The sequence below is a fragment of the Notolepis coatsorum genome (genome assembly GCF_963971535.1).
Source record: "Notolepis coatsorum genome assembly, chromosome: 7".
Classification (NCBI taxonomy): Eukaryota; Metazoa; Chordata; class Actinopteri; order Aulopiformes; family Paralepididae; genus Notolepis; species Notolepis coatsorum.
In genome coordinates, this window is record NC_140171.1 from 11,636,181 (window position 1) to 11,650,977 (window position 14,797).

The following is a 14,797-nucleotide window of genomic DNA, read 5'->3' on the forward strand; positions in this document are numbered from 1 at the left end:
ACGGATTTACAAACGGGTTGGTTTGCCATAAACATCAAATATGTAGTTATGATACTGCATACTTATAAAAATGTTTTTTTTAAAGATGTTTTTTTTACAAACCGCTTGAATCATAGCCACGTTAATAATGCTTGTAATAAACCAAACCGTTTGTAAATCCGTCAATATTTCAGCGAGTTATGAGTATTTTTGTCTGTGCAGCTCACTCACGCTCACTCAAGGCTGACTGGGGCAAGATGGCGGCGGCTCAGTGACGGCGCGGGTAAGCTATCTAGTGTTCTATATATATATCTATGGTGAGGAACCCCTTAGATTTGAAGGCGGGACCAACGCTGTTATTCTCTGACTTTTTCCCCCACCGTCGTCCAATAAAACGTCGACAGTGACACAGAGAACCCACCCCTCGAGGGTGTCACGACCAATGGTTTTTCGACATCACGGAGCTCTGGTGCGGGGCTAGTTAACAAGCATGGGTTACGTGTTTTCAAGAAGAAACGCAGAGAGAGGAGGTGTTGTCATCGCATTCCTCAGTTTGTTGTTGGGCAGCAGGGAGGGCACAACGGGACGGGGCCAGAGGGAGGAGAAGAAGACACACGATCATCCACAATGCGGCTCTAAAACGACAACCATCCAACACAAAGAGATTCGATCACATCGAACACAAATTATTTAGCGACCGTAAAAACAGTAATCCTATTCGATCACAGAGGCTTTAGTCGCGTAGTCATGGAAGAGAAGAAGGAGGAGGAGGGGGAGATCCAGGAACACGGGCCCGAGCACTGGTTCTCCCGGTGGGAGCGACAGTGTCTGGAGGAGGAGGAGGCCCAGCAGCGGCAGCAGCCCGACGGGGAGGACGCGGAGCACGGCCAGCAGAACCTCTGGCACCTCTTCCAGAACTCCGCCACGGCGGTGGCACAGCTGTATAAAGGTACGGAGGGAGGGGGGGGGCTAAAGCTAAGCTAACATGTTAAAGGAAAACTCCAACATTTTGGGGAAATCATCTTATTTGCCATCTATGTATCATCTAGACAAGAAGACGCGACCCTTTTTCCTTCTCTGTGCACGCAGTAGGAGTAGGAAGACAACGCACCGCTAGCCTAGCTTAGCGTCAGTCACTGGAAGTGGGTTCCTCCAGTAGCCTATAGTTCCCCTAAACACGTCTTCCTCCTACTGCATGCCGCACAGAGAAGAAAACGGTATGTATCTTCTTGTCTAACTCCACGGTATAGATGGCCAAATAAGCTAACAATTTCCCAAAAATGTTGGAGTTTTCCTTTAACGTTAGCTGTGTTGGGTAGAGAAACACATAAAGGGTACTAAGCTAACTTTAGCTATACGGTTAGCATAGTCGAGGGGGGGGGGGCATTGTGTGAACGTGAACGGGTTGGCATTTTTATTATTAACCAGCAGAAGACTATTTGAATCGGATGAATGAATAAACAAATGCATTACTAGTCTTAGCTAATGTGAGTTTTATTAAGTGGACTGCTGGTTAGCTAGCAGGGCTGGGACCTGGGCCAGCTGGCCAAAGCTGTCAGTGTGTCTGTCTTTAGAGAGAGAGAGAGAGATCGAGAACTAACCGAGCTAAATAAACCGCACACACGCCAGCTGGTTATATACATATAACGTCAGCTATTTATCTCAACACTTGTTCGTTTTTCCTCCCGTTTCCAAACACAGTTGAGAGACACACAAAAAAAATAGATTTCTTCTTGGTACAGTCGGTGGTAACGTTACTCGTCAAAATGGCGATCTGCAGGGAGGAGTTCTCTCTCTCTCTCTCCCCCGAGTGAAAACAAGTCGTTTGTTGACGAACCCTGTGTGTTTTAATGTCACAGCGGGTTGTTGTGATGAGAACAAATACCCCGATGTGTATTATTAATTATTCGCCCCAACGTTTAACCAGAGACACCCTCCTCTTCTTGGGCCGATCGGCGGTATTGTTGACAAAGATCTAGAACAAAATGGCTGAAGGGATTACAGCGTTAATGTTTGCTTGTGTCAAAGTCACATCCGAGTTGTGTGATCTCTCGTCCTGATGGGGGTGGAGGGGGGTTGTGATCGAGACATACTGGGGGGGGAGCGTCTCATCTGTATTAATAATAAGCAAACTTAATGCGCCTGCCTGCCCGACACCTGGCCCTACCTGCCAGGCCATAAAATGTTTTAAAAATAATAACTAGCTATACATATTATTATGTTAATAAAGGCATTGCTGAGACTTTGATTGAAAACTTTATGAACAGATTGCAGAATGGGTACAGTACAGCTCAATACATACAATTGTTAATGGGATGCAGACCAGAGAAAGACTTTCGTCTTGTTTACATCAGGGTCCCCCATTTTCAATTCACCATAACATATATATACGACACACACGGCATACAGATAAGACAGTACTGCTACATCTATACATTTATGACATACCAGACTTATCAAGCCTTGTGTCTGTACAACTCCACCCAATGATCTCTGCTAGATAAGATCACCCTGTGCTGCATCAGTATTCCCTCCCTACCTGATTTACCTGCCACGCTTGCTTTCTCTAATCTCGTTTACCTGTCTAAGAAAGTGGTAGTTTTTTTTAGAGGTAGACTTGCACCTTCATATTATGCCAAATGCCCATTCTTTTGTTTTGTACATGATGGCCATTTCCCCTGACACATGCACAAAACTCTGCTAGCAATACAACAGTGGTTTGCATTACATTGCTGCTCGGTGGTATTTGTTTAGTATGGTGGTGTTTTTGGTTTTAAGCAGTGTTAAACACTTGTGTGGTGTTGTTAGCTTGCTGGCTAACCCACCCACAGTGTTATTTATTTTTCAAACCGGTATCATCGCTAGTAGCCAACGAATGTATTGTTGTTGTTTTCCCCCCCCATCAACAGACAGAGTATGTCAACAGCAAGGCCTCTCTCTCTGGGTGCCCTTCCAGAACGCAGCCACCGCCGTCACCAACCTCTACAAAGGCAAGTAGTTACAACCTCATCATCCACTGGCCGCCGTTCCACTCGGTGTGTGAGCATCTGGTTCACTGTCTTGTGTTTGTACGTATATGGTCTCTTCTTCTCTCTCCCCCCGAGCCGCCTCTCTCCTGTTGTAAAGAGCGTGTGAGAACAGATCGGTACACAGCCTCGTCTCCGCTGTCCACGTTTATTAAAGGGGAAACCACGCCTGATTTCAGGATTCATGCATGTTGTTATTCCTCTGGTCTCAGACGGTGCAAAAAAAATATTAGTGAAATTGAGCAACTCTCTCTCTCCCAAATCCAGAAACTAGAGAGTGCTAAAACTCTTAACTGGTGATGTCATAAAGTCTGAAGCTTCTCCATATACAATGAATTGGGAGATATTTTATAGATGACACTGAGAGCACCCAGGGGGATATTCGTAGGTACATTTTCTGTTTCAGAACTGAGACCACTACTATAGAATAAAGCTCATTTGGATAAATAAAAAAAAGAAAACAAACATTCTGTGGGTCCACAACACCAGTCTCCCAATTCATTGTCAATGGAGCAGCTCCAGGCTTTATACTTGATGACACAACTAGTTTGATTTTTTACTTCTCTGGTTTCTGGCTTTGGGAGAGCATAGCTCATGTTCACAAATATGGATTGAACTGTCTTGGGTCATGGAAATAACATATTCACATTTTTTATTTGAGTGTTTAACTAAGCCAGTGGGTCAGGACTCTTAACCCTTTCACTGCTGCACTACCAAACGGTTAACCCTTTCACTGCGACAATACACGGAAGGTTAACCCTTTTCACTGCCACACGACAGCAGGTTAACCCTTTCACTGCCACACTACAGAAGGTTGACCCTTTACTGTCTATCACACTACCGACGGTAAAGTTAAAGGGTTCGCTAGATGATATTGGGGAGTTGTAAAAAAAAAGATAGGCTATTTATAATCTTTGTCAGCATTCTGTCTATAATTTAAAGGCCAACTTGCAGGTTAAACCCTACTCTTCAATTATGGGTAGTTTACATCATTGGTATCTAATTTCATTATTAATTTTTTTCCATTTGACGCCGGAAATGCCACTCAGAAAGGGTTAAAAAGGTCCATGCACGAATAACATGTACGGAGCAAATCAAAAAGCTTATCAGACGCTAGCAGGGCCGTGACGTCACTCCAGGCAATTTATGCCTTATGCCCGTCCGGGTCATAGTACTACTGGCTTATGGCTCTGGCTAACGTTACCCCGCTAACGTTAGCATTATGGCTACTGTCGTGAACCATTTTAAATCGGGCATGTAAAAGAGTTTTGGGAACGAGTAAAGAGTGCAGGTCCTCTTCTCAGACCTGTGGGGCAAAGCACTGCACACGCATCATGCCGGCTAGCAAGCTACACATCACAGCATGTTGATACGATAGCAGCCCCTCGGATAGCACTCGGTGCATCGGTCACGAAACGGGCTACCACGATAGCTATTAGCTAACTAACGTTAACGTTACAAGCTCAAACACCTTATTACTTATTACTATTGTCGTGTCCATAAGTTCCCTGGCAGAATACTTGTGAGGACAAAGGTATACAAAGAGGAGAGAACCATTTTAAATCGAGGCATGTTAGGAGTGTCGAGAATGCTAGCTAACTTAGCTACTAACGTTATATACACACAATATGTAAAACGACACAAGTTTCAAGTTCAAGTTTCTTTAATAGTTGTCATACAGAAGTACAGAATACTTTTATACAAAATGCTTCTTACTGTTACGCTCCAGAGACTGTGCAAGACAAGATAAGTATGAAATAAAATAACATAGTATAGCATGTAAATTAGAAGTAAAAAAAAAAAAATGAGGTCACAGTGTTCAGTATAGACATATGTACAATGTTCGATGCAGAATAGACGTAACTGAGTTACCATATAATATACAATACTGTGCAGTGTACTAATATACAATACTATATAGTGCAAGGCAGAAATGGGATGAGGTGCAATTTAGGTACAATTTACAGTAGGTGTACGAGTTGTAGTGCAAATCTTTTATCAATAAATATAAAGTGTGTTTGTGTGATCTAAAGTGTGGAGAGTGGGTGCTGCAGTGTGTTGTTTGTTTAAGTGAGTGTGTGCGTGTGGCAGGGTTTCCGTTAGAAAAAATTGTTGCCGGTCTCCGTGACCTGCAAGATTTCAATCTACCGGACAAATGAGATTAATTCCGGTCATAGTTTATTGAGCTTTAAAACAATTGATAGGCAGGCTATATAAAGAATGTCATCCTCAAGGCATGTAGATTTATAATATTATTACTTAAAACTAGGCTACTTTTGCGTATACAGTCATTAATATATTCCAAATAAAATAAGTCCCTCGATACTCCGTGCTGCTGCTGACTTGAAATAAAATAGACCGCGTATGTGGGCAGTCGGTCCGACACTAAACAGCAGTCTGTTATAATCACATTTTTATGAGCTAACGAATTCCGTTATATTGGACATTTGTATTAATTATATCAAGCGAAGAACTGAGAAAGCAGAGAGACGGCAACATTATCGTGGTTTGCGTGACGACTCTCTCCACCTCGCAACGACTTATTTGCAAAGAGTATGGCGCTGCAGAGCAGCTGATTTAGCTGTTATTGGCTCTTTTCTGGGAACCGCACAGCAGCGCCCCCCACCCAACATTGGCTGAAAATGGCTGAATTTGAGTACTGCTGGAATACTGCATTGTGCTGCTGCTGCTCCGGCTCTGCAGCTTCACAAAAGTTCGCACACCCAGCACTAAGCTCTCGCTGACAACGTCGTTGTCATTATTAGAAGCAACGAGGAAACGAATGTAATGATCGTTTCGTTCATCGCATAGGCTATTTAATTTTAGCCTATTTTAATACAATTCAAATAATCAAATTGTGCTTAGACTCAGGGAATTATTTTCACCGGACATTAAGACCGGAGAGATTAAATATGTCGGACTTCAACAGATTTTGCCGGTCAAATACCGGTAATTACCGGCTAACGGAAACGCTGGCGTGTGGGTGTGTGTGCTGTGTGCATTTGATGGTTGTTGCATAGTGTTTATTGTTCGTTTAGCAGCCTGATGGCCTGGGGATAGAAGCTTCTTCTGAGTCTTTCTGTGCTCGCCTTAAGACTCCGGTATCGCTTGCCTGACCGCAGCAGTTCAAAGAGGCAGTTGTTCGGGTGGCTCGAGTCCTTAATAATTCTCTTAGCCTTCCCCTTGCACCGCTTGTTGTAAATGTTCTGGAGGGTGGGAAGCCCCCCTCCAATTGTGCGTTCGGCTGAACGTGTCACTCTTTGTAGTCTGCTACGGTCTTGTGCAGTGCTATTCCCAAACCAGGAGGTGATGTTGCCAGTCAGGATGCTCTCTATTGTACATGAGTAGAAGTTCCTAAGGATCTTCTGACTGACTTGGAACTTCCTTAGGCGCCTGAGGAAGTAGAGGCGTTGTCGTGCCTTCTTCACAACACTGTCAATGTGTGTGGTCCATGTCAAATCCTCGGATATGTGGGCTCCGAGGTACTTGAAACTGTTCACTCTCTCAACCGGTGCCCCGTCGATGCTGAGGGGGCTGTAGTCCTTGACCCCCGACCTCCTGAAGTCCACAATCATCTCTTTTGTTTTGCTGACGTTCAGGGAGAGGCAGTTCTCCTGACACCACTGTGACAGGTTCTCTACCTCTTCCAGGTAGGCCCTTTCGTCGTTGGCAGAGATCAGGCCCACCACTACTGTGTCATCAGCAAATTGGAAGTCCAAGACCCACTGGCAGAGGTCATAGTTCAAGCCCAGGTCCCTGAGCTTGGCTATGAGTTTGGAGGGGACTATGGTATTGAATGCTGAGCTGTAGTCGATGAACAGCATTCTCACATAGTTCCCCTGCCTCTTGTCCAGGTGTGATGCTGCTGTGTGCGGCACATGGGCTATGGCGTCCTCCGTGGACCTGTTGGGGCGATATGCAAGATTGACACAATGATTTACATTATTACAAATATGGTAACGTGGTTGTGGCTTTTACAAATAGTGGTTAGCTTTAGAGATGAATGGCTATGATCACAGAGCAATAGTGTTCGGTGAAACGGATACATTTTCATTCATTCACTCCTCGGCTAGTAGTAGCAAGGCTCTCTGCTTCCTGCCACTACCTGCCTGTGACTCTCAGCCCCCTGCTGCCCTGCACCTGCTGTGACGTCATCGTTAAGATGACACACGCACGTTATGAACCATGGATTAAAATATGCATGTGCATGGAGGTTGTGGTTTGGTCGACAACATTTTTGATAAAAACGCTAAAACTGGGTCAATTTCTATAACCCCCCCCCCCCTCTTCATGAAAGTCACCCTAACCCTAGTCGCACTGTTTATTGAACAAAAATACAACCTGCAAGTTGGCCTTTAACATGTTGATGGTTCGTGAATAGACTTCTGTTTTTCCCAGGCCCACAAACCCCAAGTAGGTTTAGAACCCACTAAACTAACCAACCTTTCCCCCGCCGCCCGTCTCCTCCAGAGAGCGTGGAGGCCCACCAGCGGAGCTACGACCTGGGCGTCCAGATCGGCTATCAGCGCAGGAACAAGGAGGTGCTGGCCTGGCTGAAGAAGCGAAGAAGAACCATCCGACGGGAAGACCTCATCAGTTTCCTGTGCGGCAAGGTCCAGCCCCCGAGGAATGCCCGGGCCCCGCCCCGGGTTGCCATGGTCTCGACGAGCCGTCCGTCGCCCCCGGAGACGGGCAACTCCGTGGAGACAGACTTGCAGCCCTTCAGAGAGGCCATAGCGCTACATGGTGAGTCTCCCGTTAACCCACAGTGGCCGTTAACATGCGAGTGTCGAGATTCCGAGATTCTAGGTCCCAGTTTAGGTCATGGAAACTGCTCCGTTTGTCATGGAATAGTCTTGGAATTTGAACAATATGCATAGGAACGTTGGTTTGTTGGACAAAATACTACAACACTAGTGATGTGTATATATATATATACACATCTGGCTGAATATACCTGCATATAATCCTTCTAATATACCTACTTATACACCTGCATATAATAATCCATATAACTCTGTATGATGGCATGTACAATAATGCTGTATATACCGTATAAATATATTTATTCTTACCGTATATACAGGGCTGTACAGTGCAACGAGGTTATCGCAAATTGTCCCTTAATTTGGCCCGTGCGAGTGGGAAATAATATTTGGGGGCAACCTTGCGAGTAGTGATTTCAACCCTTCATTCGCATTTCACTCCTAAATTAATCCATACAAATTGGATAAAAAAAATAGTAAAACATTAGCCTACAACCAGGGCTGTACAGTGCGACATAATGTTGCGGTGCTATGAAAAAAAATCTGTCGGCGATGAATGAATTTACTGCGTAGCCCCCGTGCGATAGCCTGTGTGTGAAAAAAATATTTGCGTGTACTGTGAAGTGAATCTGGGCCACGCTATTCTACTTGGTAGTTGTAGTCTATTGTGCGATTAAATACCATGTCCCCGTCTGCATAGACCACCGCAACACTTCCGGTATTCTGAAATTGCGGAGGAGATAGCGGGGGGAGCATATGAATGAATGTGGATGAGAGCCGTGATGTAAGTGGTTGCAGCTACGGCTGTGGGGGTGCTGGAGACATGATCCAATAGACTTTTATGCGCCTGAGTCTCCTGAACACGGCGCGACCCATTCCTAATCGATCAGAACTAAATCGGCCGAGATCAAGTCCCTTTTCCAGCACCTACTCCCCATGCACATGCGCAGATTGTCAACGGAGTCTGGATGACGCGAGATGACGCACGAATGAATGTGGACTGTTCCATCAGAGGGGGGGAGCTTGTGGTGGTAGTGTGAGTGGCTACAGACCACTGCACTTAAATATAAACATTAGTCTACCTGGAGACTCAATGAGGTAATTATAGATGTCGCCATAAGACTCATCTGGCCATTTAGTGGGATAATTTTTTCATTATCCTGTTCGGCTGAAAGGACACTGGCCACCGAAGCTCCCCCTCTGATGGAACAGTCCACATTAATTCGTGCGTCGTCCAGACTCCGTTGACAATCTGCGCATGTGTATGGGGAGTAGGTGCTGGAAAAGGGACTTGATCTCGGCCGATTTAGTTCTGATCGATTAGGAATGGGTCGCGCCGTGTTCAGGAAACTCTGGCGCATAAAAATCTATTCGATCATGTCTCTAGCACGCCCACAGCCGTAGCTGCAACCACTTGCATCACGGCTCTCATCCACATTCATTAATTTGCTCCCCCCGCTATCTCCTCCCCGATTTCAATGTAACGCGGAAGTGCAGTGGTCTATAGAGTCCATACATCCAACACTAAATCCCATAATTCCTAGCGAACAATCTAAACGAAACTGAATGTGGCCTATTGCATCGCCAAAGAAGAACTTTCTTTCAATAAGTTTAAGCCGAAAATGTTGCTCTGCAAGAAGAACGGAGCGGATATCAGTCCATCTTATGACAACCACGTCCGATGTGGAGAGATGATAAGAGACCATAGCCGATTAAATTAAGTCTGATCTGGCAGTGATGATTGACTGGGACACACTTCTAACGTTCAGCCATGTATTAGGTGAGTAGCCCACTATTAGGACGTTTTTCAATACTTAAATACTGTCTACTTAAATTTAGGGATGGGTACCTTTCACATTTGAACCGATACCGGTACCTGTGAATCGATACCGGTACTCGACGGTACCTTTTTTCTGTACTTTAGTCTCAAGAAATTTAATTTACCTACCTCAGTCGTAAAAAAAAAATCCAAACTTCAAATAACTACAATTTCGACAGTTTTCGGCTTGTCATTGCTCCAACTGCTTTGTTGTTGAATCAAGTCAAATCATAGGTAAGCATATATTGTGCGTGTGAACGTTGACATGAAAAGAAAAAAGTAAAAAAAAAAAAAAAGTATTTTTTTTTAATTTATTTTTCTCTATCTCACTTGATTCGATACTCGGTAGTACCGACGTGTTTCGGTTCGGTACCTCAAAAGTACCGAATTCGGTACCCATCCCTACTTAAATTTCCCTCCGGGGATCAATAAAGTATCAACCTATCTAATAATGAGACAATATGCAAATAAGATAATACTAATAATTGTCACGGTTCCCCGTATGAAAGTGGCTTGCAACTTACTGCTGGTAAAATCACTTTATTTCTCGTTTTGCATAGTATTACATTCCTCTTCTATAAACAATCAAAGTCATACCGTAAGAGCCTCATACGGGTCAATTAAACCTTTTTGATTAGAGTCTTTCCTTCGAGCTAAGTTGAACTGAACATTTCACTGTCAAAAGCGCAAACTTAAACAAGGTTGCGTCGCAACATGGTTTTCAAAATAAAGGTCACATATACAAATACCGTAGTAGGCCTCTCAATTCTTATAAAAAAAAGTCCCGGATATACATAAACATTAATTGGCATAGATCTCTATAAACGGCCCAACACATTGATCACTTTAGGCACACCCTGGCCTGAAACCAGTAACATCACAAATATGAAGCAGGTAATTACCCATAAAAATTATAAACCTTTCATGGGGTTATTTACAATAATAATAATTCATTTAATTTATAAAGCACTTTTCATTGTGAAACAAAGGTATGCAGAGTTTCTTGTCGTCCTGATTAATGCAATGGTGTGTGTGTGTTGTGGTGGTCTCATTCAAGGAGCACTACAACACACACACACACACACACACACACACACACACACAGTTTGTTGTTTTTGTTCTATTAGTGATTTACACACTTTCTCAGTTGGTTCATTATAAAAGATACAAACCTGAAAACAAAAGCACTTAATTGTTAAATAAAAGGACCACAGTAATGAGGCAGGAGGAACATATTTTTTTTGCACTATAATGGTAAAATAGTTATTTAAAAATTTGGCCCTAAAAAATATTCTTTGCCCCTAGTGAAAAAGCTTAGCGTACAGCCCTGATATATATCCACATCTGTCTGTACATACCTGGATGTAATCCTTTTTACATATCTGTAGATATTATATCTATATCTGTACATATCCCTTACCTACTCTTACTAGTTACGCTGCTGGCCTGTATGACTTACTACCATAGTGTCTTTATACCTGTATCACTGTATACATTAATACTACAACTCTGTACATCTGATTAGCACTAGTACTCGGTAGTACTAATTTATATATTCTATACCCAGTTAATAATTGCACTTTACTGTTACATTTGCACTCTGGTCGTTTGCCAAACTTATTTTTGTTGTACTGTACTTGTGCTGTATAATGACGATACATTTGAATCTAATCTAATCACTGATGTGACATAGATGTGTAAACTGGAGGATTCCTCTAACCTGCTGTGTGTTTGTGGTTATTCCCCTCCAGGCCTCAGTGGGGCTATGGCGAGCATCTCTGTGCGCTCCGGTGCCCCGGGCTCCCCGACACACCCTGCCCAGTCGCTCAGTCGCCGTAGAAACGGTCTCCACGACGTGGACCTTAACACCTTCATTGCCGAGGAGATGGCGCTTCACTTGGATGCGACAGCCAATCGCAAGCGAGGGCCCCCCGCCCCCTGCAGTGACGTCATCACAGACTCCCCCACGCACAAACGCAACAGGATGCTCTGAACTCTTTCCCCATGATGCCACGGGTCCCTCCGCTCCCTCCTCTTCCTCCGTGTCTGATTGGACGACTGGCGAGGATCGAAGCTTCGGCTAGCCAATCAATCCTTCCCACCTTTTTGTTGCGATGCTTCAAATAAAGAAAAACAAAACTATAAAAAAGCCACTCATTTCTCCTCTTTCTCTCTCTCTCTCTCTCTCTCTCTCTCTGGTTTCTCACCCCCCCCTCCCTCTTCCATACCAGACCTCTGTTGCTTTCCAGAGGGTGCTCCTTAAAGGGTAAGTTAAAGACGTTGGAACCCTGGCCCTACGTCCTCCTCACCGACGGTGTTGTGGCTCAGTATGGTGATTTCACAGCACAATCCACTGTGTCCTTTATTACTGGATACCAGCCGTTCCGCCTAGTCGGCTACAAAACCAATGCAAAGTCAATGGGGCCGGCGCTCCCGGTCTGTACAAGCCCCCAAAATTAGTGATGCACGATATATCGGCCGCCGATATAATATCGGCCGATATGGCAGTTTTCTTACACATCGGTATCGGTCCGATATCAAGATAGGGTCGATATTAAAAAAAAAAAAAAAAAAAAAAAAAATCTTTTTACACATCCTCAAAATATCAGTCATTTCTGAAAATAAGTTACAAAGGTAAAAAAAAAATATGCGTTTTGGAAAATAGCTCTTTATTTGATTATCATAAAAAAGTGTTTTCTATACAGAGATATCGACATCGGTAAATATCGGTATCGACCAGAACAGCAATATTAATATCTGTTATCGGTATCGGCCACAATTTTCACATCGGTGCATCACTACCCAAAATAAACACTGAAACCTACTCCACCTTGCAAAGTATAGGTATCTGTGTTTATTACTTCAGGGCCCCTTGTACAGACGGGAGCGCGGCCCTTGTTGTATTTAGTTTAGTTGAGCTTCGTCGTACACACCATACGCACTGTGCTGACAAAGGACTCTAGTGATCCACAACGCCATCGTCGGCGAGTAGGAGATGACGCCCAGGGGTCCAGAATTCTCAACTTACCCTTTTTAAATAGTTCTCCTGGATTAGACGTGTGTCGGGCTTTGTAAGGCAGCAGGAGCACAGAGTGGGTCCTGACGTCTTTAAGAAAGCAGCGTGTGTTTATATATTCGGCCAGGCTCCCTTCTTTTATATGCTACAGATCTGGCCGTCGGACGAATTGTTACCGTCGCCCTCCTCTCCCCGCCCTCCCTCTCCCCGCCCTCCTCCTACCCTCCCTCCCCCCTCTCCCCGCTCTCCTCCTCTCCCGTCTCACCCCTTTTTTCTTGCTATAAAAACCACACCAGTCTCAGTTCTCAGCGAGAGGCCAAACCAGACTGGACTGAAACCACCGGGGCTTCAGTCGGGAGAGGTTCCTGTTGGGTCCTCCTCCCTGACCGACTTGAGAGGTCAAACTGCCTTCCTGTTAAGTAGCCCCTATTCGAAAGCACTTGTCGGCATGTCTCTGTCTCTCTCTATACCTCTCTCTCTCTCTTCTCTCTCCGTCTCCGTCTCTGTCTGTCTCTCGATCTGCTGCTGCTGCTCTCCATCTGTGTGTGAGTGTGTGTTTGCGTGTCTGACAGCAGAACTGCCACTTAACTGTGTTTTACTCTCTCGTCTTTGCCTTTGAGGACGCTGCTATGTCTGGATGTTGTGGGACAACGAGAGCGTGTGTGTGTTTTGTGTGAAAGTGCTCCGTTTGTGTGTGTGCGTGTGCAGGGCTCCGGCACATTCAGTGCAGTCTTTGACGGTTTTCAGTTTTTCCTTTTCTTTTTTTCTTTCCTCTTCTTTACACATCAAATGGTTATTTCTCCTTCATTTTCTTCACTCGCTGTTTGGAGCCCAATCCAGGGTTTTTGATCACAAAGTAGAGATAGACGGCTAATTATGACTAACGTGACAAGAGAACGAGAAGCGAGACGACGTCCTTGTAACAAAGATGACAATAGATTGACTAAAACAGAAATCTGGATCCACCTTTTTTTTTTTTTAGTTTTTTAAAGTATTTTTTTTTATTCTATCAGTTATGGGTACATTGATTTATATTTTAGAATGGTACTTGTAAAATAAGCCTGTTGCAACGTCCCGATCCCCCTTTTTGAACTCTTGAAATAAAGGGATATGTACATGTTTACAAGCAAATGCAAGATTAAACAAAAAACCGCTTCAAAATCCTCCTTTTGTAAGCGTTTTTAGCTGTTGTGTATTCTGTCAGTCCTTGCATCGAGAGCTCTGACAATCACTTATCGGAAATGACAATGTTTCAAAATGCCATAACTTGGGACTCCTGTTTACATTTAGATTATGGATTGAGCTTTAAACTGGCTGTGGTTTCTTTTATTTTTTATTTTTTTCTTCGTTCGACGCATTACCTTCTTTTTCAGTCTCTGCGGCTTCAGGCGGGAGTCGTTCCACCGTCATGCCGGGTTTTTTTTATCTCATGCCTAGGAAGTGGTCAGGCTCCATACCCGCCACCACTCATAGAGATGCATAGATTTGGGCACAAAATGTCGTTGCTCGCGGCCCCGATGCCACGCGGGGCGGGCGGTCTTCGACGACACGCATAGAGCGCCGCTGACTGTTCTCACCGTGTATACCGCCACCTAGAGGCTCTGATTCTATCCTGTAAAGAGGTTACAACAGGTCCCAATCGATCTTTCCACCGGAAAAAGTCTGTGTACCGACCAACCACTGACTCCACCGACTCTCAAACGAGAGAAGAAGCAGCAGCCTTGTCTTCTTGCTAGAAAACTTGAGTGTATTTTTCTCAATTTGCCTCTTTTTTAACGGTAGCAGCGGGAGCACTTTGGCTCTGTTGTGGAGGCGGGAGAGAGTGCTCGCTCTTATGTATCTCTATGGCAACACTTTCCTTGTAGATTATTGTTTTAGCAACACCATGGATTATTGGGAGCAATGGCTCAAAGCCCCTTGACATTAAAGAGGGGTTTACTGCTAACTCCAAACACTGCTTTGTAACACAGCCCTGTCTAATGTGTGTATATAACATGTAGGTGCTGTTATGATATATGTGGTACATATTGTAAAAAGAAATGTGCAAATCCATTGGGATGTTCATGTACAATAATGATTCTGGCATTAAAGGAAAAAAAAGTAAGCGTTTAACTAAAGTTCTGTCTCCTTTTTATACTTTCTGTTTATTGGAACTTAAAGGGATAGTTCTGATTGTCTTGGAACCCGTATT

General features: G+C 44.2%; 2 protein-coding genes across 2 annotated transcripts in view; one reads left to right on the forward strand and one right to left on the reverse strand.

Moving 5' to 3' along the window:
• The window catches only part of LOC311232223 (monocyte to macrophage differentiation factor 2-like), a gene marked incomplete at its 3' end in the record, with an annotated part of 202,011 nt that overhangs the window by 137,584 nt on the left and 49,630 nt on the right, over nucleotides 1-14,797 (reverse strand). The window lies entirely within an intron of this gene.
• LOC311232224 (HUWE1-associated protein modifying stress responses-like) lies at nucleotides 516-12,179 on the forward strand. Its single transcript, XM_084318953.1, has 4 exons — nucleotides 516-928; nucleotides 2,889-2,973; nucleotides 7,480-7,751; nucleotides 11,342-12,179. Exons 1-4 carry the CDS (start codon nucleotides 727-729, stop codon nucleotides 11,581-11,583), a joined length of 801 nt encoding a protein of 266 aa, XP_084175079.1. The 5' UTR covers nucleotides 516-726; the 3' UTR covers nucleotides 11,584-12,179.